This window comes from Haemorhous mexicanus, chromosome 10 (assembly GCF_027477595.1).
Source record: "Haemorhous mexicanus isolate bHaeMex1 chromosome 10, bHaeMex1.pri, whole genome shotgun sequence".
In the NCBI taxonomy this organism is placed as follows: domain Eukaryota; kingdom Metazoa; phylum Chordata; class Aves; order Passeriformes; family Fringillidae; genus Haemorhous; species Haemorhous mexicanus.
Window position 1 is genome coordinate 25,083,482 of NC_082350.1, and position 24,033 is coordinate 25,107,514.

Consider the following 24,033-nt stretch of genomic DNA (forward strand, 5'->3'; position numbering starts at 1 on the left):
TGACCCCAATGACCTAAAGTGACCCCAAAATGACCTTGAAACGACCCTGAAATGACCTAAAGTAACCCCAGTCAGGGACTCAAAAATCTCAAAATCTAAAAATGACCTCAAATGACCCCAATGACCTCAAGTAACCCCAAAATGACCTTGAATGACCTTGAAATGACCCCAGTGACCTCGAGTAACCCCAACATGACCCCAAAATGACCCCAAAATGACCTTGAAATGACCTACAGTAACCCCAGACGGGGACTGAAAAATCTCAGCCCCCAAAAATGACCTCAAATGAACCCAATGACCTCAAGTAACCCCAAAATGACCTTGGATGACCTTGAAATGACCCCAGTGACCTCGAGTAACCCCAACATGACCCCAAAATGACCTTGAAATGACCTTGAAATGACCTACAGTAACCCCAGACGGGGACTGAAAAATCTCAGCCCACAAAAATGACCTCAAATGACCCCAATGACTTCAAGTAACCCCAAAATGACCTCAAGTGACCTTGAAATGACCCCAACATGACCCCAGTGACCTCGAGTGACCCCAGTGTGCTCCCAAGTGTCCCTGGTCAGGGCTCAGTGACCCCGAGCAGCCCCGTGAGCTCCTCACTCTCAGTTCCCTGCTCTGACCCCACAGGGGCTCCTCGGGGGCCTCACGCTCCCTCCCTCGTCCCCCTGTCCCCAGTGCCCCCAGCTGGGGCTCTCTGGGGGTCCCCTGGCTGTCCCCAAGTGTCCCCCCAAGGTCCTGGGGCTCCTCTGTGTCCCTGTGGGGCTCTGCTCCCTTGGCAGGCCCTGCAGTGCTGGGGGTGGCAGCTCCAGAGCCCTGGGGACACCAGGGACAATCCCAGGGACACCAGGGACAGGCCCAGATGGCACCAGGGACAATCCCAGGGACAGCCCCAGGGACACCAGGGACAGCCCCAGATGGCACCAGGGACAGCCCCGGGGACACCAGGGACAGCCCCAGATGGCACCAGGGACAGCCCCGGGGACAGTTCCAGGGGGCAGAGCCTGGCAGGGTGTCAGGGCCTCTCCCCTGTCCCACCCCAGTGGCCCTGGGGACCACTGCCCACATTTCAATCCTTTGGGATGGGCCTGATGGCTGCCATCAGTAAATTGGCAATTCCTGATCAGTTATTGATCACTGAGCACAGAGCCCTGCATGGCTCAGGGACCCAGACACAGGTCAACAGTTCCTCATCCCAGCAATAATAAATAAAAAATGCCAAGAGTTCTACTCTAGGATTGGGAGAGAGATAAATTATGGAATTCTAGAATGGGGTGGTTATTTATAGATATAGGTTTTTTATATATATATATATATTTTTAATATATAGATATAGATATAGATATATATAATATATTATATATTATAGATATATAAATATATATATTTGTATATATTATATATTATATTATGTTATATATAATATATATTTCTATTATATAAATATAATATATTTTAGATATAAATATAAATTTTTAAAAATATATTCCTAGAATTGCTGTGCAAGAACTCTCAAATCCTGCAGATTATTCCCACAGACTCCCTCAGATTCCCTTCCTGGCTGGTTCCTGTGTGTCCTTCTCGTCCCTGGTGGATCAGAGCCTTTATCCCATGATTCCCTCAGAATATTTTTCATTTCTTTTAACCTTTCCCTGACAGCACCCACGCTATGATCTGGAATTTAACAGAAAATTGCCCAAACAGTTCCAAACCAGCCCCAAAATCAGCCTGCAAAGCATCCAGGAGCCTGAAACCTGAAATGTTTTTTCCCAGGAGTCACAGAAGCACCACAGCAGACCCAGCCTGTGTCCAACAAAGGAAATTTTATTGCAACAATAAAACTTTGCTTTGGTTTCTTTCTTACTGACACGGGGACAGAACTGCAAACAGAGAAACTCTGAGTGGGCAGCACACGAGGCTGGAAACAAACAAACAAACAACATTAAATTTATTAATATCAGTATTTCAAATTTTATTAATGAAATGCATACGTTTTATAATAGATTAATTATTAATATTTAATGTTAATAATATTGTGAATATTAATAGAACCTCTGAACATTAATGATGCATCTGCAAACAAAACCAACACTCAAACCTTAAAGCTCAGCTGCTCCCTGGGAGAACATTTCCCTCCTGGTTTTCCTTCTTCTTCAACATCTGCAAGGATCAAACTCTGCTGTTAGAATTGTAATTAATGGCACTGCTGTATTTTTGTTTAAAAAAATGTCTGGTGGAAATCTCCACGTTTTCAACAGTGATATTTTCCAAACTGGGGCTTGAGAGGAGCAGGAGAAGCTGATCTTCAAACCCTGCTACATGGAAGTAAAAATACAATTAAAAACTTTATAAAACACAGTTCAAGCCTTGCTCTTCTGAGTTAACCTGTCCAGTTCCCATAAAAAATAATTATAAGGATAAGAATCAGTTTACATAACAATCTATTCCTGTGAAAAACCAGCTCACACCTACAAAGAAAATTCCACCTGTGCAAAACACTCCCCAGGAGACAAAAGATGTAAACTGTCTAAAAAGAGAAAAATGTGATAAACACACATTGGTCATTACCAGGCAATCAGCTGAATTTCATTCATTTACTAATTAATTAAAGTCACACACAGTACCTCCAATACCATACCAAAATCAACTCTGTAAATAAAAATTCACCCATTCTACACAAAAACCCCACGTGTGTCTGTCTACTATGACACCAAATCAGGCTAATTAACTAATTAATGACTGAGAATACTCAGGAGAGTGACACAGGAGAGCAGAGACCAGCGGGGTGCAACCCCAACCCAGCCCAGGATCCCCATCCCGGACTGGTTTGGACTGGGAGGGAGCCTGGAGGGAGCCTGGAGCTCCTCCAGCCCTGCAGGGACACTTCCCCTGCCCCCGGCCTTGGGCACTGCCAGGGGCAGCTCCAGCTGTTCTGGGAACCCCAGCCCAGCCAGGAATCCCTTCCCAAAATCCCAGCCCAGCCAGGAATCCCTTCCCCAAATCCCAGCCCAGCCAGGAATCCCTTCCCAAAATTCCAGCCCAGCCAGGAATCCCTCCCCCAAATCCCACAGAGCCCCAGCCAGGAATCCCTCCCAAACCCCACAGAAGCCCAGCCAGGAATCCCTTCCCAAATCCCAGCCCGGCCAGGAATCCCTTCCCCAAATCCCAGCCCAGCCAGGAATCCCTTCCCCAAACCCCACAGAAGCCCAGCCAGGAATCCCTTCCCCAAATCCCAGCCCAGCCAGGAATCCCTTTCCCAAATCCCAGCCCAGCCAGAAAACCCTCCCCCAAATTCCACAGAACCCCAGCCAGGAATCCCTTCCCAAATCCCACAGAAGCCCAGCCAGGAATTCCTTCCCCAAATCCCAGCCCAGCCAGGAATCCCTTCCCAAACCCCACAGAAGCCCAGCCAGGAATCCCTTCCCCAAATCCCACAGAAGCCCAGCCAGGAATCCCTTCCCAAACCCCACAGAGCCCCAGCCAGGAATCCCTCCCCAAATTCCAGCCCAGCCAGGAATCCCTTCCCCAAATCCCAGCCCAGCCAGGAATCCCTCCCAAAGCCCAGAGCTCGCTCCCGCCCCGCACATCCCCCGGGACAGTCGCACCTTCAGTCCCGGGTTTCCCGTCCCTCAGTCGGGCTGTGCCGCCTTTCAGCTCCCGGGGGAGGCAGGACCCTCCTGCTGCTGGCACGCAGGAACCCCCAACATTCCCAGAGCATCCCAGGCCGCTCCCGCCCATCCCAGCCGGACCCACCCCCGAGGAGCCGCAGCCCCCGAAGGTCCCAAAGCTCGGGAGGAGCCTGGGCAGAGACAGAAACAAATCTCAGCCGGCCCCGAGATCTGCAGCAGGATGAAAATCCCAGGCACGACATTCCCTGCCCGTTACTATGGAGATCCCAGCACAGCCCCGGGCACCACCCAGAGCTCCCAAAGGAGATCCCGAGCTGCCCGAACGATTCCAGGGCAGGAATCCCGAGCCGAGGGCAGGAACACCGCGGAGGGAGCAGCGGGGGCAGCCCCGCCTGGGAGGGGGGGACACGTCCCTGAGCCAGGGGCTGAGCTGGCCCACGGCTCCCACCCCTGCTGGGACACCGGGAATGGGGATGGGGAAATGGGGATGGGGGAAATGAGGATGGGGGAAATGGGGAAATGGGGAAATGGGGGAATATGGGGAAATAATGGGGGAAATAATGGGGGAAATGATTAATAATGGGGGAAATAATAATGGGGGAAATAATAATGGGGGAAATAATGGGGATGGGGGAAATAATGGGGATGGGGGAAATAAAATGGGGGAAATAATAATGGGGGAAATAATAATGGGGGAAATAATAATGGGGGAAATAATAATGGGGGAAATAATAATGGGGGAAATAATAATGGGGGAAATAATAATGGGGGAAATAATAATGGGGGAAATAATAATGGGGGAAATAATAATGGGGGAAATAATAATGGGGGAAATTATAATGGGGGAAATATAATGGGGGAAATATAATGGGGGAAATATAATGGGGGAAATATAATGGGGGAAATATAATGGGGGAAATATAATGGGGGAAATAATGGGGGAAATAATGGGGGAAATAATGGGGATGGGGGAAATAATGGGGATGGGGGAATGGGGGGATATGGGGGAAAGGGGAGGCTGCCAGCCCTGCTTTGTCCTTGGACAGCACGGAATGCCCGGCACAGAGTGGGGGAGAGCCAAGCCAAGGGGTCAGGGCACAGGAGAAGCACAGGCCCAGCCCTGGGGCTGCCTCCCCTCCTGCCCCAGCTCAGCAAGGTTTCCTCTGGGATTTACAAGCCAGGAGAGCCCCGGGGCTCAGCTCCATCCTTTATCCATGGGGACACTGGGGAATCCCAGCTCCTGGAATGAGGGACAGACCCCAAGCTGAGCCCCCAGAGCCCAGCCCCACCCCAGGGATGGAGGCAGCACATTCCCACTGCTCGTGGGTGCTGGGAATGTTCCCCTGGCTCTGCCCCATTCCTTGGGCTGGATCCCCCCTTCCTTCTCCTCCCAGATTGATTTTTGCAGCAGTTTATGAGCAGTAATTAATATCCAGGCAGGATGAAGGAGAGCAGGGTTCCCACTGCTTGGAGATGTTTATTATTTATTCCTCCTTAAGCCTTGTTAGATTAATCCATTTTAAATTACCACATGCTGCCAGGCACAATTATTGTAATTTATTGGGATCATTCTGGTGCTTTATTTCCCTTGGATGTGAGGAGGGGGCTGCTCTCCCAGAGCTCCCAGGAAGCTGCAGGAGCAGCATTCCCATCCCCAGAGGGATCAACCCCAGCCCAGGCTTCAGGCCACACTAATTCCTTTTTTTTTTCCAGCAGAGAGGAATCATGGAATGGTTTGGGATCTCAGAGCCCATCCCATCCCCTGAGCAGGGACACCTTCCCCATCCAGCCTTGGACACTTGCAGGGGTTTGGCAGCCACAGCTGCTCTGGGCAAGGACAGAATTCCTGCCCCCCTGAGCCTCCTCCTGCCTCTGTTTCCCAGGTGGGAATGGCTCCTCCTCAGCCAGGGAAAAAAAAACTCCTCCAGCTCTGCCCTGTGTCCAAGACTTCACCTCATTTCTTTAGAAAAACCCAATTTTTGTTCAAAGCTGCAGCTGCCATTATTCCATTTAGCTGCACCAGGGGCTGGGAGTCCATCCACAGCTACTGCAAATAACAGCACCTTAAATGACAGAACCTTAAACAATATCACTTTAAATAACAGCACCTTAAATAATATCACTTTAAATAACAGGCCTTTAAGTAACACCACTTCAAAAAATATCACCTTCAATAATACCACCTCAAATGATATCACTTTCAATAATATCCCCTTAAATAATATCACTCCAAAAAAAAACCCTCCACAAAAATATCACTCCAAAAAAAAGTCACTCCAAAAAAAAATGCCACTCTGAAAAAATACCACCTTAAATATATCACCTTAAATATCACTTCCAAAGTTATCCCCCTAAGTAACACCCCTGAAGTGATATCACTTTCAATAATATCATTTTTTAAATCCCACTTGCAATAATGCAGCTCTGAGCCCCAGCAGACCCAGAGCCCCTGGACTGAAGGGTTTCATCAGAACTCCCAGGGGAGAGGCAGCCACGAGGAAAAAAGATCAACTTTGTAATGGAGGGGGGAAAAGGAGGGGAAAAAAAAGGAGGGGGAAAAAAAAAGGAGGAGAAAAAAAAAAGGAGGGGAAAAAAAAGGAGGGAAAAAAAAAAGGAGGGAAAAAAAAAAGGAGGGAAAAAAAAAAAGGAGGGGGAAAAAAAAAGGAGGGGAAAAAAAAAAGGAGGGGAAAAAAAAAGGAGGGGAAAAAAAAAGGAGGGGAAAAAAAAGGAGGGGAAAAAAAAAGGAGGGGGAAAAAAAAAGGAGGGGGGAAAAAAAGGAGGGGGGAAAAAAAGGAGGGGGGAAAAAAAGGAGGGGGGAAAAAAAGGAGGGGGAAAAAAAGGAGGGGGGAAAAAAAGGAGGGGGGAAAAAAAGGAGGGGGGAAAAAAAGGAGGGGGGAAAAAAAGGAGGGGGGAAAAAAAGGAGGGGGGAAAAAAAGGAGGGGGGAAAAAAAGGAGGGGGGAAAAAAAGGAGGGGGGAAAAAAAGGAGGGGGGAAAAAAAGGAGGGGAACAAATGATCCTGGAACAAAGGATGGCCCGGGGACAGGGACACAAGGGGGAGCTTCTGGTGCCAGAGCCCGGCACTGAGCCGAGCCCAGAGCTCAGCTCCTACCCCGATTACAAACCTCCCTCAGCAATCAGGAAATGGAATTTAGTCTCCTCTAAGAGCAGCCCAAGTTCCAGCTCTTCTCTGAGTTTCCAGCTCTGGAGCTCAGGAACAATCCAGCAGAACGACCCCAGAGCTGCTGCCATCAGTCTCTGTGATGTGAACATTGTGCTTTTGGATTCCAGCTGGGAGCCAGCACCACCAGGATATTCCCTTCTCCTGCACCTACAGAGCTCTCCATCCCTCTCCTTTCATGAGCAGAGGGGGAAGCTCTGGAGTCACCAGGGGCAGCCTCCCAACAGGGAAAAAACAACATTTACATCTTATCCAAGCTGTCCCACAGGGCTCCATGAGCTCCTCCAGGCTCTGCTTGTGCTGCTGAGGTCCCTCCACGACCCCTGGGAGTGGAAACATTTCACTGCCATGGATAACCAGGTCAGCCAGCACAGCCCAGCATGCCAGGCACACCCCACAGCACCTGCCCCTGCTGCAGGTGAAACACCCAAAACCAGGAGAAACCAGAGCTGCAGCAGGGCAGAACCCCAGGATGGATCCCTCACACTCCTCAAGCCCTCAGACTGCCCTGGACATCCCAATCTCTGCTTCCAGCTCCTGCTCTTCCCCCTGGAATGTTTCACCACAGCCCACACCCAATACTTCTGACACCTGGCAGATTAGGGCCTCGTGTTTACAGTGAAATAACCAAAAAACCAGGAGAAACCAAAGTTCCAGCAGTGGAGAACCCAGGGGCAGAGCCCCTCCTGCCCCTCAAGCCCTCAGACCACCCTGGACATCCCAATCTCTGCTTCCAGCTCCTGCTCTTCCCCCTGGAATGTTTCACCACAGCCCACACCCAATACTTCTGGCACTGGACATGCTGAGGCCTCGTGTTTGCACTGAAATGACCAAAAACCAGAAGGAAACAAAATCCAGGAGTGTAGAACCACAGGATAAATCCCTCACGCTCCCCAAGCCCTCAGACTCCCCTGGAAATCCAAATTTCTGCTTCCAGCTCCTGCTCTTCCCCCCGGGCTGTTTGCCCCAGCCATGCCCAGCCCCCCTGGCCCCCGTTGTTATTTTAAACACATTCTCAAAAAACTCCCCAAGTGGATGCAGTTGGAGGCCTGCAAATAAACGAGCTGATTAAACACCCCTGGCACTTAGCAGCATCTCTGGTGGCCAATCCCAGCTCGGGCAGGGCTGTCATTTATAACTCTGATGCCCATTTAATCTGCTCCTAACCATCAATCTCTGATTTTTATTGCCCCGTTCTGCAGCCTGAGCAGAAAACCTGCTCCAATTAGGCCCCCCCAAAGAGACTCTCACAATAAATACTGACTTTAATATCCCCAGCACAAGTCCCTGGGATCCATTCCTTATTTCAGACAGAGAAGAGCTGGGGAAGAGGTTTGTGATGGCAAAAGCAGCCCCAAGGGCTGGGGAGCAGCAGAGGGCAGCCCAGAGGGTACCAGGAGCTTGTGGGGTGTGACATCCCAAAAGTGACCCTCAGAGGGGTGGGAGATCCCCCAGAGCTGCAGCTGGCCCCAGGTTCAGCCCCCAGCAGGGAACTGGGGGGCTGGGAATGCTGCTTGGAGCAGGGGAGGCTGCCAGCAAAGAGAAACCAGAGGGAGCCCAGCAATGGCTGATGATGCCAGGCTGCCATCCATGCAGCCCCAGCCCAAGCAGCTGCTGAAGGAGGAGCTGGAATTATGATTTTCCTCTGGATAGCAGCCTGGCTCAGAGCTGGAACCTGCACCCTCTGAGCATCAGATCCCTCCTGCAAGGCTCTCCTGGGGAAGAGCATTTCCCACTGAAGGTGGAAAACCAGCTTTGATCCCAGCCAGGAAAAGAGATGGAGGCACCTGAACTGCTGCCCTTGAGCCCTGCAGCCCTGGGGATGCCTCTGAGCTCCTGATTCATTCCTGGGAATGTCTCTGAGCTCCTCATTCCTGGGAATGCCTCTGAGCTCCTGATTCCTGGGATGCCTCTGAGCTCCTCATTCCTGGGGATGCCCCTGAGCTCCTCATTCATTCCTGGGAATGCCTCTGAGCTCCTCATTCATTCCTGGGAATGCCTCTGAGCTCCTCATTCCTGGGAATGCCTCTGAGCTCCTCATTCCTGGGGATGCCTCTGAGCTCCTCATTCATTCCTGGGGATGCCTCTGAGCTCCTCATTCCTGCAGCCCCTCAAGGGGAGCTGCTCTGGGCAATCTCTGTGTGTCCATAAAAAGCCTCAGGGATCCCAGCAGCAGCTCTGGAACTGCTGCATGGAATCCAAACTGTGCTTTCTCCCCCAAAAGCACAGACTGATCCCCCAGAAAAGCCCCACTTTGGGAACGTGGAACCTCCCTGGCAGTGCTGGGGCAGGGGGATGTGCTCCTGGCCCCCTCTGGTTCACTGGGAGGCCAATGGCTAACTCTGTTAGGAATGCTCCAGTGATGGATACCAAAAGGATGTGCAGGGTAATCAGGCTCTGCTCCTGAGGGCACTAATTGGGTTAAGCTCATCAAGAAACCCTGGAGAGCAGCAGCCTGGGAAAGGGAGAGCAGGAAGTGCAGGAAAGGAAAAGGGAAAAAAATTATCCTGTGCAAAGGGAAAAATGTGAGTCTGTGGATTGTGCCCTTCATCTGACACCCTCCAAACGATAATGGGAATAGAAATGGCACAAAAATGGATGGGTGGGGCACTATGGAAGAGCCAGAATCCTGGAATGGTTTGCAGGGACCTCAAAGCCCATCCAGTGCCATGGCAGGGACACGTCCCCCTGTCCCAGTGCCCAGCCTGGCCTCGGGCACTGCCAGGGATCCAGGGGCAGCCTTGGGGAATTCCCTCCCAGGGAGGATTCCTGGCCAGCATCCACCCAGCCCTGCCTCGGGGGCTCTCCCTGCTCCGAGCCAAGCCCAGGACACTCCGGGACAGGAGGAGCTCCCCCTGCAGCCTCCCTCTGCCCCCAGCATCCCAGAACATTCCACGGAGTGCCCCAGCAGCCACCTCTGCTCTCATTCCCCATTTGGAGCCATTGCCAAAGGAAAGGGCTGGATTTGCTTCCCCTGCAGCAGAACAAAGCCCAGGATTCCAAACTCCAGCAGTACCAGTGAGAGATTTTCCCTGGAGTCAGCTCTGAAATCCCACTGGCACTGCAGCCAGTCCATCTCTGTCACTGAATTCATCTCAGAGTCCACGGGCAGGGAAATCCATCTGTGCACACGAGGAGCTGCTGGATTTCCGTGGAGCCTGGAGAGCCTCCTCTCCCCTCCAGCTCTCCCTCATTCCTGACACCTCTCCTGAGCTGGGATGCCACCTCCAGTCTCACTGCAAACTGCTTGCAGGGATTTCTCTAATCTAAAACCCTGGGGAATTTGCTTTAGGGAGCTCTTGCAAGCAATGCCTTTTCTGGTAGGTTGGGAAGTCAAGGTTTGCTCTGGATTTCATCTTCATGGGGGTCTGGAACGCAGGATGGGCAGTGAGGGACACCCAAAACCCTCCTCTGGTCCAACAAATCCAAGCTGATTTATTCCTACTGCTACACTGTAAAATAACCCCAAAATTCTTATCTAAAAAATATCAAATAAAATTAGAAATCCATGTAATGCTTACCTGCAAACAGTCTGGGAATAAAGTTGGATTTTTAGCAAAGTCCTGGAGTCTGGAGTTGAAGGAGATTTCCATCAGGATTGAGGGGACACCTGAGATGTCCCTCTGGGTTTGCCCAGCCCCAAATGAACATTTCTCCCCAGCTGCCAGGAGGCTGCTCCTTCCCTGACCTTTATTTGATCAATTAGATTAAATATTTGATTATCAAATATTCCATCCCATTCCAGCTGCCAGCAGGGATGTGGGGTGTGCCAGCTCCACCAGGGCTCAATTCTGCCATTCCCAGCTGTGCCCACACACACAGAGCTTTGTAAACTCGTTAACAACTCCATTAATTAAGGGCTAATGTTGATTGGGATCATTTGAGGAGCAGCCCCGTGTTCACAGAGCCACAGCTGCAAAATCCAAACCCCAGGAAGAGCAGCTTGGGCAGGGGGGACAGAGCAGGAATTTTTTCCCTCCTGTTCCCTGGAGGCCCCACCTTAGGCTTGAAGAACAGAGAGGTTCAGCCCCAAATCCCAAAGAAATGAGGAATTTTCCTTCCAAAGGTCAGGCCCAGCTGGATCAGACAAAGCTCATCCACCAAAAGCTCCCCAGGCCCACTCGGGAACATGTGGAGTAACCCCAGGATCCCAGGAGCCCTGAGGCTGGAAAAGCCCTCCCAGCCCATGGAGTCCCAGCTGTGACTGGGGACACCTCCAGGAATTCCTTGGACACCTCCAGGGACGGGCACTCCAAACCTCCCTGGGCAGCCCCTGCCAAGCCCTGAGCTCCCTTTCCACGGGGAAATTCCTGCTGGTGTCCACCTGAACTTCCCCTGGTAAAACCCAGCAGAGAACACCAAGACTTCAGCCACCCTGGAAATGAATTCAGTCCAAGAGCAGTGAGGGATCGAGGTGCTTTTCCCGAAGACTGGACTCTATCCCACGGAATCCCAGACTGGTTTGGGCTGGAGGGACCTCAAAATCCACCCAGCCATGGGCAGGGACCCCTTCCACCATGCCAGGGAGCCCCAAGCCCTGCCCAGCCGGGCCCTGGGCACTGCCAGGGATGGGCACCCCGAGCCAATCGGGCACCAAAACCATCCCCAGCAGCCGCAGCCCGCAAGGTTTTATCCCAATTTCCCAATTTCCCAACATCTCGAGGCAGCACGGGGCGCTGCTGACCTCTAGCGAGAGACGCCTGGAAGAGGGAGGATTCCCGGGGAGAAATCTCCCTTCCCAGCCGTGCCCAGCTCCATCCCCTGCCCCTCCTGCCCGAGGGCTCCTCGGCCAGAGGCAGATCCTGAGACACCGGCCCAATAAACCCCCGGGTTTGAGATATTTTCAATAAATGTGTCCATCAGCGCCCAGGGAGGGTCAAAGCCCTTTCCAGGCTCAGCCAGAGGGGCCGCAGCTCGCAGGGGAATTTGTGCCCCAGGAGTGGGGCAGGATCCTGAAGGGTGCAGGGAATTCAGAAGTGAAACTAAAACAGGAACTGCAGGGCTGGAAATGCCAGCCTGGAGGGAGCAGCAGAGGAGCTCGCCCCTCCAGGCTTCAAGAGAAGCAGAAGAGCAAAATTCAATTTAAATCTCTCCCTCCTCAAGCAAAAAATCAACAACCCAGCAGTGGGGGCAGGTTCACCTCTGGAGCCTCCAAGAGAAACTTCCCCCAAACCCTCCACCCTTCTCAGGGGAAAAATGCCCCAACAACCCCCAAAGGCAACAACAGAACCTCAGCAAGCAAAAACCACAGGTGCCAGTGTGCAGTGGAAGGCTTTATTTAAAAACACCCAAATTCACCAGTCCGAGGGAAAGCACCCGGGCAAGCCCAGCGTGCTGGTTCTGAGGAGCCAGCAAGGACCAGTAAAAACCAGCACAGCTCAGGGCAGGGAGCTCCCAGTGCTGCTCTGCTTTCCCACAGGGTCCTTCAGAATCCACAACTTTCACCCAAAAGGTCCTCCAGGAAAATGAGAGTTTTCCAGGGACATCAAAGAAATCTCCACTGCAAAGTCTCTCTTAAAACCAACTTTAAGACTGTGAGCTCTGCTTAAATTAAAAATATTAAATTAAAATATTCTACATGAAATGCAGCATTTGTATCCTAACAGACTCCTCTCTCTGCAGCCAAACACATGGCAAAGGCTCCTGAGCTTTTTGTGGCACAGGGGGATTCCCTGGAGCCATCCCAGGAAATTCCCCATTCCTGGGGCTCCACAAACCTCCTGCCCTGTACAGCAAGATCTGCTCACTTCAGGGCTAACTGATCCAATTACCTCGAGGAGTAACTAAACCAAAGCAAAGGGCACTCTGCAGGAGCTCTGGGAACTCCCTGTTCAGCAAGGAGAAATGAATGAAATTAAATTCCCACTGAAATGATGGGAAAATGATGAGTTCCACCATGGCATTCAAGGCTTTTCCCTCTGGAAGCAAAACTCAGTTCTTGCTTTAACTCTTTTTATAGTTTTCAGTCACAAACTCTTAAAAATAAATCAGTTTTCACATTATTCAGGATTGAAGAGGTTATTGCTGTTCCTGACCTGGGACAAACTCCAAGGTGAACACTTTTTGCACTTCTGGAATTGGAGATTCCTCTGAAATACTCACTTGGGAGCCTTTCCTCACCTTCTTCTCTCAGAAAAACAAACCAGAGCAATGAAGGTGTCCAAGAGGAGAGGCTGGCAATCCCCACCTCATCCAGGCTCATCCCAGCAATTGAAGGATTGACTTTTCCCACTTCTCACCCAGAGATCAAATCCTGGCCCCTGACTCAGCTACTCACGGAGTATTTGAGACAGGAGGCTGGAGCAGCTGCTCAGAGGTTCCACAGAGCCACACTTCCCCATCAGGATCTCTGCACTGCCCAGCAGGAGGAGTTTGAGGCAATATTTTAAATCTAGGATCTAGGCTGGCAGCAAAGCACGGAGCGTCTGCTGGTGCTGGGCTCTGTGTCCCAGGAAATTCAGAGCATTCCTGCTTCTCCACAGGGCCAAGCTGCTATTTCAGCACACTTCTGTGGGCCAGGGTTGAGAAACAGGAGGAGTAATGAGCTGGGAGCTGCAAAAAAATAAAATTAAGACATTCCTCAGCTTCTGAGGTGGGCCAGCCTTTGATCCCTTTCCTTCATTAGAGTTTGAATTATTCAGAGATTTCCTTCTGAGAACAAATCCCAGGAATCTCACTCAAGGTGGAGTGGCTGGCTGTTAAAACCAGCCAAATTCTTTAAATAAACCCCTGATTATTCAGGTTTTGAATTGCCTGTGAACCCCTGTTAGTGATACCTGAGCTCCAAGCTTGGACAGGTATTTATTCCTTAAACTAAAGGCATCAGCTTTTGGCAGCAATTTTGCCAAATCATCTTCGTTCTGCCTTCTGAGCCTCTCCTGCTCTTCTGCTCTGCAAAAGAAAAGTGGCAAAAAGGTGTTTGCCCAGAGGGAAAACCTGCCAAGCAAGGAATTACTGGGATATTATTCAATATTGTTATTTTAATAGCTAGGGAATGTTCTGGGGTAGCAGGTGAATGACCCTGAGATGTGCAGGGCTCAATAATTCAGTGCAAAGAAAGAGAGAGGCTGATTTCTGCAGGTTCCTTTTATTTCATTCCAAGATTTCAGTAGAAAGAGAAACCTTTTGGTTTTTCCCAGATTACAACGTGCTCAGGGAATTCTGTAACAACTTTTCTATCTATTAAACAAACTTTCATCCTTAAAATAAACATTACAATACAAAGAGAATCCAGAAGGCAATAAAAGACTGCTCAGCAGTCTCAGAGTTCAGAAATCTACAAAAAAAAAAAAGTCCCTTAGAGCATCTGTGGCTCTTTTTGCATTGTGTGGAAAGGACACGACCCCAACGCTGTAAATACATTTAAAAAGTGGATTTTGCATTAAGACAGTGACAGAAGCAGCAGCAGTGAGCTGTTGGGAGCTCTGGGTGAGAACACAAAAATGCTTTTTGCTCAGAAAGCTCTGCCCTGTGAGCACAGGGGTCTGAGCTCAGCTTTACTGCAGGTGCCTGTGGGGAGCAGAGCTCAGCCAGGCCCTCAGCCCAGCAGCAAAAGGGATTTTGGCATTGTTAACACAAAGCAGGAGCTGAGGCAGTGCTGGAACCCCCAGGGTGAGTGGATCTTCCAGAGAGCTACAGAGCAACCTCAGCTCTGCTGCTGGCAGCTGGGGAGGTGCTGGAGCTGCCACCTGGCAGGGGCTTTGCTACTCAACTTTCCTTTCTGAAAGAAACAGGGGGACAACAATTACTGCAAACCCTGCCCTGGGGCAGCCCACGTCCCACAGAGCCCCTGAACTGGTACACAAGGTGACAAACACTGGGATGGGACATCCCAAACTCCACAGAGCCCCTGAATTGGTACACAAGGTGACAAACACTGAGATGGGACATCCCAAACTCCACAGAGCCCCTGAATTGGTACACATGGTGACAAACACTGGGATGGCACATCCCAGATCCCACAGAGCCCCTGAACTGGTACACAAGGTGACAAACACTGGGATGGGACATCCCAAACTCCACAGAGCCCCTGAATTGGTACACAAGGTGACAAACACTGGGATGGCACATCCCAGATCCCACAGAGCCCCTGAATTGGTACACAAGGTGACAAACACTGGGATGGCACATCCCAGATCCCACAGAGCCCCTGAATTGTTACACAAGGGTGACAACTCTGAGATGGAACATCCCAAACTCCACAGAACCCTGGAATTGTTACAGAAGGGTGACAAACACTGGGATGGCACATCCCAGATCCCATCAGTGCTGTGATTTAGGCTCAAACCACCCCATTTTGTGCCACATTTCAGTTGTGAGGCCACTGAAATAAAGGAAGGCAAAGAGGAACAGTGCCAGGAAAGGACACCTGGATAATGCTGCCTCAAATATTGACTCACAGAGGCAGGATATGAAATCCTAAAACAGACTGAAGGTAAGAAAATAAATCCACCAGAAATCAGACTGGAGAAATGATCTGCTTAATCCCCTCAGGACAAACCCTGCCCAAGGCCACTGACATTTGCTGGCTCTGTACTTACTCAGAAGCAGCTGCTTTTTGCAGTTTTGCCCTTTTCCTTGCAGACCAGTTGAGATCACCACCTGTAAGAGCAGCAATGAGCACTGAGACCTTTAAAACTGGGGTTTGGTGGCTTTGGGATCAAAACTCCCCCAGGAGCTCTCAGGGCACTGAGACTGCAGAAGAATAATTTTACAGAAGTAGAACCTGAGGTAAGGAGAAGCTGCACAGCCTCACCTGTGAGGTGATTCACAAAGTACAGCATGACCACAGCCAGCAGGGACACTGCAAAAGGAAAGGGACAGCTTTAGCTGACAAGAAGTGAACAGGTTTAACCCACAGCCAACATCTTCAGGGTAGCTCTGACTCAGAGGAGTTTTCTGCTTTTGTACATCTCCCTGTGCTCACAGCACGTGGCAATTCAGAAAGGATTTTAATTTTAAACTTAATTTACACTTTAAAAGCATTATTTGTCTACTTTCACTCAATTTTTTAAACACTGAAACTCTCCATGCTTCAAGGAAACCCCAAGCACTTCACTGGCTGTGAGTTCATCCCATCACTGCCCCAGCTGACAGCTCTAGAAGGGGAATGGTTTCTGTTTTCCAGGAAATAAGAAGCCAAAGAGCCCAGTGAAGCTCCCTGGGCCCACTCCCAGCGTGTTCCAGACTCACAGCAAACACAGGCACTGAAGAAGACCTCCAGGAACAGGTATCCTCTGGTGTCCAGGATCATGCCAGCTGCTATGGCAATCACTGCCAGGCCCAGGTTCTGGATGGACTGCATGCTGGGACAGAGCAGGAACAGCAGGGATTTCTTTTCTCAGGAAAATGGATTTTCATTTGCTCAGGAAAAGCTCCTCAGTGGCACTGAGCCCTTGAGAGCTGCACAGACCCCATTTGCTGGGACATGGGGAAGCCAGGGCTGGGTTTTGCAGAAGCTCCTGAGCCTCCCCAGCCTCAGGCTCTGTCCCAAAGCCCATCCCAGAGCAGCCAGGAACTCCTGCTCCCAGCCTGGAGGAGCTGGAACCAGCAGGGGATGGATCTGCTCAGATTCAGTGGATCCAGAGTGTCAGGGATCAGGGGATGCCTTGGAATGGAAGGGACCTTAAAGCTCACCCAGTCCCACGGGCAGGGACACCTCCCACTGTCCCAGGGTCCAGCCTGGCCTGGGACACTGCCAGGCTCTGGGAATTCCATCTCAGCTCCTCCCCACCCTCCCAGGGAACAATTCCTTCCCAATGTCCCATCTCAATCTCTCCTCCTTGAGTTTAAACCATTCCCCCTCGTCCTGGCACTCCAGCTCCTTGTCCAAGGTCCCTCTCCAGCTCTCCTGCAGGCTCCCAGCCCCGTCCAGCCTGGCCTTGGGCACTGCCAGGGATCCAGGGGCAGCCCCAGCTGCTCTGGGCACCTGTGCCAGGGCCTGCCCCCTCTCACAGGGAATAATTCCTTCCCACTCTCCCATCCATCCCTGCCCCTGGCAGTGGGAGCCATCCCCTGGGTCCTGCCCCTCCAGCCCCTCCAGGTCACCCCAAAGCTCCTCCTCCTCCTCTCCAGGCTGGAGGGGCCCAGCCCTGCATCCCCCCAGGCCACGGAATACTCACAAGCCATAGGCAGTTCCCAGCTGGTGCTCGGGGACAACAAAGGCCACCATGGGCCACAGGGCACAGGCCAGCAGGGAATAGGCCACGCCCAGCAGGCACTGGGGACACAGGGACAGCACACAGGTCACCTCCCAGCTAAGCTCCAACAAATCAACACATTCCCCTCCCTCCCTTCCTCCCAAAAGGAGCTCAAGAAACGCTCTGTGCAATACAAGTCTAAATAAATACCCACACCTGGAACTTCTCCCAGGAGTGACCCCCAAATTAACACTGGTAATTTAAATTAAAGGGCCTGAATGAGCACCCAGAGCTGCACCTCACTGCAAACATGCTTGAAAACCAAAGTTTTGAATCCCTGCCCCACTGATGAGCACCACAATCCTCAGCTCCAAACAAACATGTCAGGAATCTGCCCTCAATGTTGCAGATTTTTACTGAGGTTCCATCCAGCACATCAGAGGCAGTCTGAGTAATAGTAATCCAAATAGTAATTCAAAAATATAATAAAAGATATATAAAAGATATTTATACTAAAAAGATATATGAAAAATAAACAGTTTTTTAGGAGAAAAGTGAGCAGTGTGGATAATAGTAAAAAACTTCAGAAATAAACTAAAAGAACAATTTTTAGGAGAAAAGTGAGCACCTGGCACAGGAATTTAGTAATGGAGTGAGGAATCTTTTGCACCTCACAATACACAGAATAATGCAGTGCCAATCCCATTGCTTATTTTATATTTGTGAAATAAATATTTGCTATTTTATTTCTATTTAGGTCTAAATCTCAAACCCAAATATTTGCTATTTTATTTCTATTCAGGCCTAAACCCCAGAAATAAATATTTGATGTTTTATTTCTGCTGAGGACTGAGTTACCATGGCTATCCAGGGGTTCCAGAAGGTGAAGGCCAGCATGATGTGTGAGGCCAGAGTGGTGACCACAGCACACAGCACCCAGATGATGTTCTTGCCAACTTTATCCACCAGCAGGCCAAACACTGGGGACATGGGGGCTGAGATGATGTACACGATGCTGCAGGAGAGGGAAACTCAAGATTTAACACCCCAGAGCCCCTTAATTCCAAGGCCAGGTGAAAAACAGCACCCCCTAAAAAATCCCAGTAATTTAGAATTCCCAAAGGGTTTGAGGTCGTGGAAGTGCTCAGCATCCAACAGTGACAGACTCAGAGCCCAGCCAGTGTTTTCTTGTGGGGTTTTACTGCTTTGGGCTTTGGCCATGTCACAAATTCACCCTCAAACTACCCAAACTGTGTTCCTTTAGTGCTGTTATTAAACTGCTTTTATCACTCAGAAAAGAATCACTAAATACTAAGATAAAACCCTCCAGAGCTTTTTCTTTCCAGTAGGAACATCTGTTTTTAATAAAAAACACATCTACATTTCCCAGTTATTCCTTGGGCCATGTGAAATTATTTCTCCACTTAAATGCAACTCACAGGAGATCCCAAATCTCTTCCCACCTGCCCAGAGCCCAGAAATGCACCCTAAACCCTGGCAGTGCTCCTTATTAAATCAACCACAATGTACCTGTTGATTGCACTGGCTTCTTGAGGGGAAAATTGGAATTTTTCAATAAAGAAAACCCTAAGGGAAGGAAAAAAAAATGTTTAGGAAAATGCAGACTTGAAGGACATGAAATCAAAATTAAGTTAGACAAAGACATGAGAATCTCATTTACCAAAAAAATAAATAGAGCTTTGACATAAATATCCCAGACCCTCCCTTATAATTAATTTAGGAGCTTGTTAGCAGACTGCACAGATTTTAAGGATCATCCAAATTACACTTTGGGGAAAGTAAACCATTCCCCCTCATCCCAGCATTCCAGGAAGTCCATAACCAACATTTAACCCAAATAATGAGGTTGTAAATATGGAAGGGATCCTACAGGACCCCAAATTCCAGCCCATGTTTCAAACCTGCATCCAGTTTTAATCAGGAAATCAAACACTCCTCATGCCCCTGAGCTCATCATTCCCAAGGAATGTGAAGTTTTCAAGCATTTTGGTTACAAGCTTGGCCAGATTCCAAGGGAATGGCTGGGAAAGTGAGTGGTACTTACTTCCCAAGGCCAATGAAAGGGAAAACTGCAGCGTAGTAACAGACACAGATGACAAAGATGAGCCACAAGGACAGGGAGAAATCCTTCACATCTGTCAGCTTGATCACTTCTCCTGCACAGGGGGAGACACAGCATGGCATCAGTCAGGATGAGCAAACCTGGGATTCACCCCCACTGGAGAACACCCAGGTGATCCCAAATCCCTCCCAAAGCACACCCCTGGCTGGAGGTGAAAGGTCCCTTCCATCCCAAACCCATCTGGGATTCCCCTGGATCTCAAATTCAATTTTTAATTGGCCTGAGTTGTGCCACATGGAAAACTCAACCCAGCACACACTGACAGGGAGGAGCTCCATGGCTCTGCACCCCTGCCAGAGGAAATCAACTCCAAGAAAACACAGAACCAGTGGCACAAACTGGTGCAAACTTTTGTTTTTATAAATAAAGCAGGGGGCAGAGCATCTGCCTGCTGAGCTGGTGTTTAAAACCAAAACTCCATGTAAAAATGAGCCAGAATTATGATTAGAAGTGTGACAGAGTGAAGCAGCAGGCACAGAATTACCTGAAACCTGCCTGGTGCAGGGGGCATGGAAGGGTTGGCTCCAGCTCAGCCCCAGCACTCACCTGTTCTCCCCTGCTCTTTACACAGCAGCTTCTCTGCTCTCCTGTCCAGGTAAGCCAGGATTAGAGCACAGCTCAGAGAGAAGAGACAGGTGACCCCACCTGGAGAAGGCAACACCACATGGTCAGCTGACAACTCGAGCACTCACTTGGGCTTCCAGCCCAACTGGAGCAGTTTTTGCTGACATGTCAGGTGCACCAAGTTTAGCACCAGCTGCAAGGCTCAAGAGCTGCACAACTCAGAGGTTCAGGTGCAGAACTGAACCCTGACATGGCACACACCTGCCTTGGAGCACAGACATGGCCATGGATTTATTTTATTTAAATCATCACCACCACTCCCCCTCAGCTCCTCATCTGCCCCTTGCAGGAACAGAAACAAACCTGGCCTCATTCCCAACACCAAAATCTCCAAGCCCATGGCTCTGAAGGAAGGGAACACACCCCAGAATTGCTCAAATTCTCCTTTTACAATCACATAACCACAAGCAAGCTTTGACACTCCTCAGAAAATTTTTCAAGCCTGTCCTTTGCTCAGAGGATGTGAAATATTTCATCTCCACAAGACACAAACTTGAATTTGGCAACCCCAAAAATGCCACAGAATTTCAGAAGCTGCAGTAACCTGAGAGAAAATGAGAGTATGATACAAAAGGTGTTGGAATTCCTCCTCCTAAGCTCAGAGTTGTGCTGCTTTTAAGGGGTAAATAAATGCTTTTAAGTGATTAATAAAGCAGTAGCACACCAACCAGAACATCACTGACCTATGAGCAGAGCCAGCCCGAGGGTGCTGGGACCAGCATAGCCCAGGAGATGCTGCACTCTGGAGTAGATCCATCCCATAATGTTCATGTTCACCGTGCTCCCCTAGGCACAACAGAGCCATGTGAAGAACCCAGCACCTCCCAGCTCCAGGGATTGACCAGGAGTGTTTATTATTAAAATGCTACTCAGGGGACAGCAGGGAAAAGGATCCCAGGGATTCCCTGCTGGGCTGGTAACAAATCAATCACTGCACCAAGGATACAACATCACAAACTGGAATTTACACAGGCCTGGAAGAGTTTTCACTGATGAGAAGTGCACAAATCCACATGCAGGAGCTCATAAACTGAGCTGAATTTAATGGATTTGATCAAACAGGATCCCCAGCTGACAGGACCAGGAAAAAGCCCCCTTTTCCCTCTTTCTGCCCCAGAGCAGGATCCATGGCTGCCACCACTGGTGAACATCCCCCAGCTCCAGCAGGGAAACACCTGCAGTGGTTAAACCCCCAAAGGAGCAGCAGAGCCCCTGTCCAGGGTGCCCACTCACAATCCTGGCCATGCTGAGCTGCAGTCCAAACACCAGGTTGAGCTCCTTGCCCTTGAACCAGCTGACTGCATAGGTGTTCTGGGCCACGGCCAGGGACTCGCCCCCAATCCTGCAAAAGCAAACACAGCATCCCCCTGCAGCAGGCACAGCACAGGGGCCTGGTCAGAGGGGATTCCAGGGAAACCTGCCTGTGCACAGCCCCATTTAGTGCATCTCCATGTACACGGGGCAACAGAAAGCAAAAGTTCCTAAATGGAAGTGCAGTGATTGAAGAACAATTCCAGAGGTTTTGATCCAGCAACACCTACAAAGTCCTGGTTTTGATTTTCTAAGTTACACAAGGGAAAGAACTGGAGATCCTGCATTCCTCAGCTTCAGAGGTCTCAGAATGCCCCAGTTTTGGCTCCATGTGGCAGCACTTTTCTGGGAGAGCTTTCTAGGGTTGGTTTTTGTAGTTTTCTAGATGGCCTTACCTCAAAGAGCACAAATCTGCCCTTGCAGACTCACCCAAATATGAACCTGCCCACTTCCATCAGCCAGAAGGTATTGAACAGTGCTCCCAGAGCAAAAACCACCTGCACAGCAGCAAAGGAAAATGGTCATTGTGCATTCCAGGCATGGAACAAAGCAGAACTGTCTGAAAACAGGAACAAAATTAATTTTCCCTTCCCACATCCATTTCCTGCTCATTTTGGGTTTTGCTCCCTCTGCTGTTCATCACCTCCAGCCTGGCCCACCTGGGACTGTGTCATCCTCAACCAATTTCACATCAAACACACAAACACGTGGATCCTTCCCACAACTTCAGCCACATTCCAAGGCTCCCCTTCCCAGCACAGCCCAGGGTTCTCCCATTCCAGTTCTCTACAGTGAAACACAAACTGCAGGCCCAGCCCATCCTTTGCTCCCTCCCTTGCACTCACCTGCCCAGCACACACAAAGATGCTGAATATTACAGTGCCCAACCTGAAAAGAGAATAAAATCACTTCATGCACAACCAGAGTCCTTTTTTTCCCCCTACAAAACTCTATTTCAGACCTGCAGCAGGGAATCAAGGGGAGATGGAAGGGCAGTTTAAAGGTTTGTGTCATCAATTGTGCAGCTCAACAATTCCCAGAGAGAACAGGTAGGACAAGGTGCTGGTTTGGAAACAAATTTATTCAAGTTATAAAGGAAAGGAAGCTCACCTATATTGTTAAAAAATCTTAAACTGAGTGGGGAAAAATATTGAAGAGGTTTATTATAACCTTGAAAAGTTTTATATTATAAAGTGTAAGCCTCACCTGCAGTTTTAGCTCAGGATTCCTTGCACACAAGAGACACAAAGGCTGCACTCACCGGATCCCAAACACTCTGTCTATCAGGAAGCCTCCAAAGAAGCACAGCACCACGTTGGGCCACGAGTACCAGGCATAGAGTGCCATGAACTGGGCTGTGTTCACCTTCATGTCCTGCACAGCACAGGGGCAGTGGGAAAACCATTACTGCTGAGCTAGCTACAGGGACACAGAGCGAGCACTCAGCAAGAGCCAAACAGAAACAGCATTTCTGTAATCCACAGAATTCCTAGATGGGCTGGGTGGAAAGGACTTATTTTGTTCCCAGGGACACCTTCCACTATCAGGGGGTGCTTCAAACAGCCTTGGGCACTGCCAGGGCTCCAGGGGCACCACAGCTGCTCTGGGCACCACCAGGGCTCCAAGGGCACCACAGCTGCTCTGGACACTACCAGGGACCCAGGGGCACCACAGCTGCTCTGGGCACTGCCAGGGCTCTGGGACAGCCACAGCTGCTCTGGGCACTGCCAGGGACCCAGGGGCACCACAGCTGCTCTGGGCACTGCCAGGGCTCTAGGACAGCCACAGCTGCTCTGGGCACTGCCAGGGCTCCTGGGGCACCACAGCTGCTCTGGCACCCCGTGCCAGGGCCTGCCCGCCCTACCAGGGATTCCTGCCCAGATCCCATATCCCAAATCCCAGATCCCATCTCCCCTCTGCCAGCGGGAAGCCCTTCCCCGCTGCCCCGTCAGCCCATGCCCACACAGAAGGTCACTCTCCGTGTCTTTCAAAGGGCCCTGATAGCGACTCACCCGCTGAACCTGCGTCTGCAGAGCGGCCGGGTTGTCGTAGCAGAAGTAGCTGCCTGCGGGGAGAAGGAGACGCCTCAGGGCTCTGTCCCGGCCGCCGCACCCCAACCCGCCCCCCACACGCAGCCCCCCGGGCCCGTCCCGCACCGAATCCCAGGAAGCACATGAGGGCCAGGACGAGCAGGCGGTGCGGGAGGCGGCGGGGGTCGCAGGCGGCGGGCAGGGCGCGGGGAGGGCCGGGGGAGCCGGGGGAGCCGGGGGAGCCATCGCTGCCATCGGCGCCCAGCAGCGCCCGCTGCTCCTCCGCCATCGCGCCCGCCTCACGTGAGCGCCCCGCACGTGACCCCCGTCCCGCACGTGACCCGCCCTGCACGTGACTCCCGTCAGACACGTGACCGTTGCCATGGCAGCGCCGGGCCCAGGCCTGCGGGGGGCGGGGGGTGGGCAGGGAAAGGGGAAGGTGAAACGTGAAATAAATATAAAAAACGGAAATGGAAACTGTGAAAAACGAGGTTCCGTTTCCTGGTAAAATTTAAAAAGTTTAATAAAAAGACAGCAGGGGACAGAAGTAAAGCAAAGGGTTAAAAACGGCCGGGTGGCTGGCACTCAGCCAAGAGCACACCTGCTGTTCTGCAAACACCCTTTATTTACCGTCTCTATTGCATCAGCCTGCTGCACAGCCACAGGCCCTTATGGCACCGTGATATTTTATAAAATCCCTTCACCAGGATTTCTTTTCCTGGGACGCTTCAGCTTCTCCATGTTTTGCTCCTCTGGAATGTGATTTGGAGAACTGTTTACCCAGCTTGTGAATTGTTTTTAATTAATGAGTTTTTAATTAATGGGCAATCCCAGACAGCTGTGCCAGGACTCTTGAGTCTGTTGCGGGGTTTTATTCTTCATTCTTGTTCTAGCCTTCTGATGTCTCCTTTCTCTTTCTTTAGTACAGTTTTAGTATATCATATTCATATAATGATATGATATGATAAT

The 24,033-nt window shown here is 50.5% G+C and overlaps 1 protein-coding gene across 4 annotated transcripts; it reads right to left on the reverse strand.

Annotated features, from left to right (window-relative positions):
- Positions 1–1,813: 1,813 nt before the first annotated feature.
- Positions 1,814–23,329, reverse strand: MFSD1 (major facilitator superfamily domain containing 1). Of its 4 annotated transcripts, none has more exons than XR_009487700.1 (17): positions 23,191–23,328; positions 23,047–23,099; positions 22,296–22,408; positions 21,880–21,922; positions 21,464–21,531; positions 20,957–21,065; positions 20,407–20,509; positions 19,646–19,744; positions 19,022–19,133; positions 18,487–18,543; positions 17,815–17,971; positions 16,939–17,036; positions 16,010–16,122; positions 15,573–15,620; positions 15,358–15,418; positions 2,108–2,169; positions 1,814–1,927 (listed from the first exon to the last, which is right to left on the reverse strand). XR_009487700.1 is itself a non-coding variant. In XM_059855858.1 (17 exons), exons 1-17 carry the CDS (start codon positions 23,207–23,209, stop codon positions 13,310–13,312), a joined length of 1,428 nt encoding a protein of 475 aa, XP_059711841.1. In that variant the 5' UTR covers positions 23,210–23,329; the 3' UTR covers positions 12,078–13,309. The 4 variants fall into 4 exon arrangements, 3 of the variants coding, with proteins under 3 accessions (XP_059711841.1, XP_059711842.1, XP_059711843.1); XM_059855858.1 differs by lacking the exons at positions 1,814–1,927; positions 2,108–2,169 and adding exons at positions 12,078–13,369; positions 13,594–13,708 and having other exon boundaries at positions 23,191–23,329; XM_059855859.1 differs by lacking the exons at positions 1,814–1,927; positions 2,108–2,169 and adding an exon at positions 13,889–14,537.
- Between the last annotated feature and the right edge of the window lie 704 nt (positions 23,330–24,033).